Source organism: Hipposideros armiger, unplaced genomic scaffold (assembly GCF_001890085.2).
Source record: "Hipposideros armiger isolate ML-2016 unplaced genomic scaffold, ASM189008v1 scaffold_1446, whole genome shotgun sequence".
NCBI classification, from domain to species: domain Eukaryota; kingdom Metazoa; phylum Chordata; class Mammalia; order Chiroptera; family Hipposideridae; genus Hipposideros; species Hipposideros armiger.
The window spans coordinates 205,436-210,868 of NW_017732796.1; the positions used below are offsets into that span (position 1 = coordinate 205,436).

Consider the following 5,433-nt stretch of genomic DNA (forward strand, 5'->3'; position numbering starts at 1 on the left):
AAAAATAAATGACAACTTCATTACTATACTAAAGCAAATATGGCATTAAACTAAATTAGAACATGAACACCTAATTTTTTTGTTTTGTGTTCTATTGTTAATTCTAAATAAGTTACTATTTATTAAAAAGCATGTACTAGAAAATATACATTAAACCAAACTCAGTTTTAATGCCATAAGAATTAACACTGATTACTTTGAAAAGAAGCAGCTTACAAATAATTCCTGGTTAATTTATTTACAGTTCCTTCATAAAATTTTGTTGTAGGTTTGATTCTCCATTAATTGACCTTTGTAAAGTCAATTTACATGACTAAAATAGAAGTGTGTGTGATGTGTGCTATTAGGATGTTGATATATTAGAGAAGAATATTCTGTTAAAATAAAAATCTCTGCAAAAAAATATTGATACTAATTTAGATTACAACATCTACATGTGGAACTAATTCATTACTTATACATATTTTAATTGTTTTTTTTCCAGAATTGTTTTCAGAAATTATTGCAACTAGATTTTCATTTTAAAGTTAAGATATTTCTGTCTTCTTTCAACCATAATTTTTCTAAGTCATCCCTTTCACAGAAGAAGCAGTATCTCATTCAGATGCCACCACATTTGCAAATACTTTTAGCTTTTGTTCATCTGATACCTAGATGTATGCTGAAGATCTGGCCATAACTGGCACATGCTAAATTACCATTTTTGTTCATTTGTTTGAAAACAATCACGAACCATGTCCTGTAATTCTATCATTTTAATCCCTCTCTCCTTTCATTTAAAATTAGAACTCAAGCTGGCCATACCAGTTTCATTACAAAAGCTTTGATTAATACTTAAATATGAAGTACGTGGCTTCTAAGATGTTTTAAAATATATGTAGTCCTTATTAGTTCTCCCTGAATAAACAAGATCTGAAACTTTTCTAGAGTATCTGACCTAAAATGCTTAGATTTTTCATTAACACTTCCCTGATGGCTCTAAATCGACTTTACTAAACAGATCATTCTAATCACAGATTCTATCAGGAAAATCAGCCAAAAGAATTAATTTGAAATGACTAACTTTGGAGTATGTAATTTTTGCATTAAAAAACAGTATATATGCAATTATTGGAAAGATTTTTAAAGTAATTTAAATACTGTGGGGCAATTAGTTTTTCAACCCTGCTGATAGTGTTCTCGAAATCCAGCTGTGTTCACCAAACCTCAAAAATGCTGCCTGCAGTGTGGCTATAATAGATTTAAAAGATGAATTAACATAACAACCAAGTACCTTCATTGAATTGCTACACCAAGAAGTTATTTATGTTTTAATTATGCAGGTAATAAAGATGGCAAAGTAATTATGATACTAATAGAGGAATGTGATTTTAAAATAACATTTGTTCAGTATCACTAAAATAAAAATCATGAGGTTTTGTAGCTGAAAATAAATCTGTATGTAATGATGCTTTTCTTCACCTCTTCTCAGAAGTACGCTATTGTGCCACCTCTGCTCCTGCTGAGATGTTAATGCCAGTTCATAAACCTGTGGCAATGTGGTAATTAACACCTTTCTTCTCCTGGTGCCAGGTCGAAGGCATACTGATTTGGGCTTTCCATGGTGGTGATGCATGTTAAAGCTACTCAACCAACAAAACTTAAAGAATGTATTATGTGTTTGTGTGTTTCAGCTGTGTTTTTGACATTGCATGATCTAGCCTACAAAAAAAAAATTTACGTTATTTATTTTTTTCAGTTACAGTTGACATTCACTATTATTTTATATTAATTTCAGCTGTACAGCATAGTGGTTAGACATTTATATAATTTATGCAGTGATCCCCCAGTTTAGCCTAGTACCCACCTGGTACTATACATAGTTGTTGCAACAAAAATCTTTTTGATGATCATGGAAAGTAAAGGAAAAAAATGACATAAATTAATATTGATGGTTATATTGTTCTTAACAGTATAAGGAGCAATAGTTTTTAAAACCTAGTTATGAATGAAGTTTTCTAATTATTTTAATTATTTTGAAACTTCTTCATGATTATTTACTTTCAACACAGAAATATTAGGAGACAATTTTGTTAATTCTGATGAATTTTTAGAGTTTATCATTTTTTTACTAATATCAAATAAGGCGTGTCTGAAATAAAATAAGGCATGCCAGATCTGACTGGGTCTGGCAGAGAGAAGTCAAGGCAGGCAACAGTTGAGATTAAAAAGGATAGACAAGANAAATTGCTACATATTATCACTCAATATTCTAGGAATTTGAATGCTTTCATACAGATGATGATGACCCTGAATTTAGGAAATTACTGTGTCATAGATTGTAGCTATTAAAGGAACACAATTTTGTTTTGATGCTTATGCATTTTGGTTATGTTTTTATTGGGCATTGTTAGATTTTTCATCATTGCATTGAAAGATTTGTGTGGGACCAAAGAAAGGGAAAGAAAGGGCAAGAAATAGGTTAAGTATATAATGGTGGCGGTGGGGGATTTATTTTAAGTTAGAAAAAGGTAATTTTAGCCACAATGCTACAAAACAATATCCGCAAGTTATTATAATAACTAATGTATTGCGATGGTTAATTTTATATGTCAGCTTGACTGGGTTAAGGCGATGCCTAGATAGCTGGATTTTGTAGTGTGTCTGTGAGGGAGTTTCTGGGAGACATTAGCATTTGAATCAGCAGACTGAGTAAAGATCCTTCCACCAAGCACCACAACCAATATGGGTGGGCATCATCCAATCAGTTAAGGGCCTGAATGGAACAACAACAAAAACAAAAAAAAGGAGGAAGGGTGAATTTGCTCTCTGCTTGAGTTGGGATGACCATCTTCTCTTGTCCTCAGACATCAACCTCAGGTTTTTGGTCCTTTAGACTGAATTATACCACCAGCTTTCCTGGATTTCCTGGATTTCCAGATTGCAGACAGATCATGGGACTTTTCAGCCTCCATAATTGTATAAGTCAATTCCTATATATAAAACCTCTGTCTATCTATCTATCTATCTATCTATTTTTCTATCTATCTATCTATCTATCTATCTATCTATCTATCTATCTATCTATCTATTTATCTATCATCTATCTATCTTTCTATTTCATATTGGTTCCATTTCTCAAGAGAACCCTAATGCAAGTACAAAATGAGATACAGGGAGGGTACATAATTATTTTATTTATAAAAGTTACCTTCAAGAAATTCTTACTGTTTTATAAGGCAGTCTTCTGTAGAGGAAAGGCTATGGACTTTGGAGTCCAACAGACCTGGGTTTAATTTCTAGCTCAGCTATATAATAAATATTTGTACCCAGGAACATTAGGCAACCTTGCAGAGCCTCAGTTTCCTCATTAGTTGATGGATTATCTTGATAATTAAATTTTTCAATGAATTAAATCACATATCACAGTTCTTAGAATACAGAGGGCACTCCTTTCCAACTTTCCTTCATAGTACTTACCCATAATGTGTTGTTTTAAATTGACTTTTTAAATGTTTCTAGATTTACCTAACGTTTATGCCATTTTAAAATGGATTGTTTAATTTTTTCCTAGATTTAGCCAATGTTGTTATATAATGTTGTCTTTAAGATTTCTTGTCTTTAAGCATTATCCAGTTTTATTTGTACTAGAACCTTCCACAAGGATTAGCTTGTTACCTAAATCAAATGGCCTGCACGTTTTCCAAAGAAGCCCAGAAACAGTCAAGATTTTGTAATAGTCATGTGTCACTACACGTTCTGAGAAATGTGCCCTTAGGTGGTTCTGTCATTGTGTGAACATCCTAGATGGTCTAGCCTACTACACACCTAGGCTGTATGGTATAGCCTGTTGCTCCTAAGCTATACTTGTAAGCCTGTACAGCATGTTACTGTACTGAATACTGTAAATATTTGTGTATCTAAATGGTATTTGTGTCTAAATGGTGAGTATGTCTGTATCTAAAGATATCTAAACACAGAAATGTTACAGTAAATATATGATATACAGTACTTTTATACAACTGGAAGCACAGTAGGTTTGTTTACACCAGCATCACCACAGTCACATGAGTGATGAACTTTATGACAGCTATGACATCACTAGGCAATAGCAATTTTCCAGCTCCATTATAATCTGTTGGGACCGCCATTATACAATACATGTGCTTGGTCATGGACCGAAACGTCATTATGCAGCACATGACAGTACCTTTGGAAAACAGGCCTACCTGATGACTTATTTTCATAAGGGTTCCTGAGATTTTCATAAGGGTTTTATCCCAAGATGGACCATCTGAAAGAATATGCAAACTGTCTTGAAAGCCAAAGCATTAAAATGAGCGTTTCTTGGACTCTTTGATCACCCACACAAGGCAGAGTCTTTTTGTACTTACTTGGCATTCACAGGATTGCAGGTGGTCAGATTGGCCAGGGCCAGGGTGGCAGCTTCCCTTACCTCTTCATTGTCACTTTTTAGCAACTGAATTAACTGTGGAATCCCTGCAGCAAAAGAAAGGTAAAATGTGGCTTTACCAACGTCCACATAAACTAGAGTATAGTCACTTAAAAACTTACAAAATGGTTTCTTCCAGTTTGCTTACCCTGATGATTGAAAAATTCTTTGCTGCCTGAATTCTCACACATGGCCGAAATAGCTTGCGAAGCAGCAATTTTCGTTCCATCGTTTTCAGAACCTAGAAGGGCTACAAGGCACTTTTCAACTTCTTGTTCGTGAAAAAGTTTTCTGTTTTCAGCTTTCATAAACCAAAAGGGAAAAAAAAATCAGAACTTTTCTGCAAAACTTGTGCTAGTATTAGTGCTTCCCCATCCAACATATGATAGGAATTCAAACTATTTGCAAGCTTTAGTCACAGAGTCTAAACCAAACAAAATATATTCCTATTTAACCTTTAGAGCACAGCGATTCTGCACAATGAACCATGGGTAATGCCTTTTTCCCTATTCTCTTATATGATACCAATGCTATGGCGAGTTTCAGATTTAGCAATAACTATTTAACACCTATCATGTGCCTGGCATGGTGCTGTGTTCATACATGTTATCTTCTCACTAAGGACAAAAGCCTATTTATTTGATGTTTTTTCTACATACAAACACAATATTTGAAAAATGCCTAAGATGTACAAACTGGTGAGCTGGATGCTCAAGAGAAGAGGAAAAAAGTAAAAATGGGTAATAAAGTATGATTCCAAGTCTTAAGGAATTTATAATCTCATATCAAAAAATCATAATCATCTTTTATCTTAAGATACATGATGATGCAGAAAAAATTAATATAATGATTTAATTGCTAAATTACCAGAAACTTAACCTAAACAGACATTAGCATAGTTTTGTTTATTTGAAAACAAATAGTTATGACTCTAAGTACATACCATGATATTCACCCCATTATAAAACACTAAATTAAAAACCAAAGTTGTTTTTTTTTTT

The 5,433-nt window shown here is 33.2% G+C and overlaps 1 protein-coding gene across 1 annotated transcript in view; it reads right to left on the minus strand.

Moving 5' to 3' along the window:
• Positions 1 to 5,433, minus strand: part of ARMC3 (armadillo repeat containing 3) — a gene marked incomplete at its 5' end in the record, with an annotated part of 83,107 nt that overhangs the window by 44,748 nt on the left and 32,926 nt on the right. The window contains 2 exons of the mRNA XM_019633941.1: positions 4,374 to 4,479; positions 4,581 to 4,733. Of these exons, the coding sequence (XP_019489486.1) occupies positions 4,374 to 4,479; positions 4,581 to 4,733 (259 nt within the window). The remainder of the gene's footprint in view (positions 1 to 4,373; positions 4,480 to 4,580; positions 4,734 to 5,433) is intronic.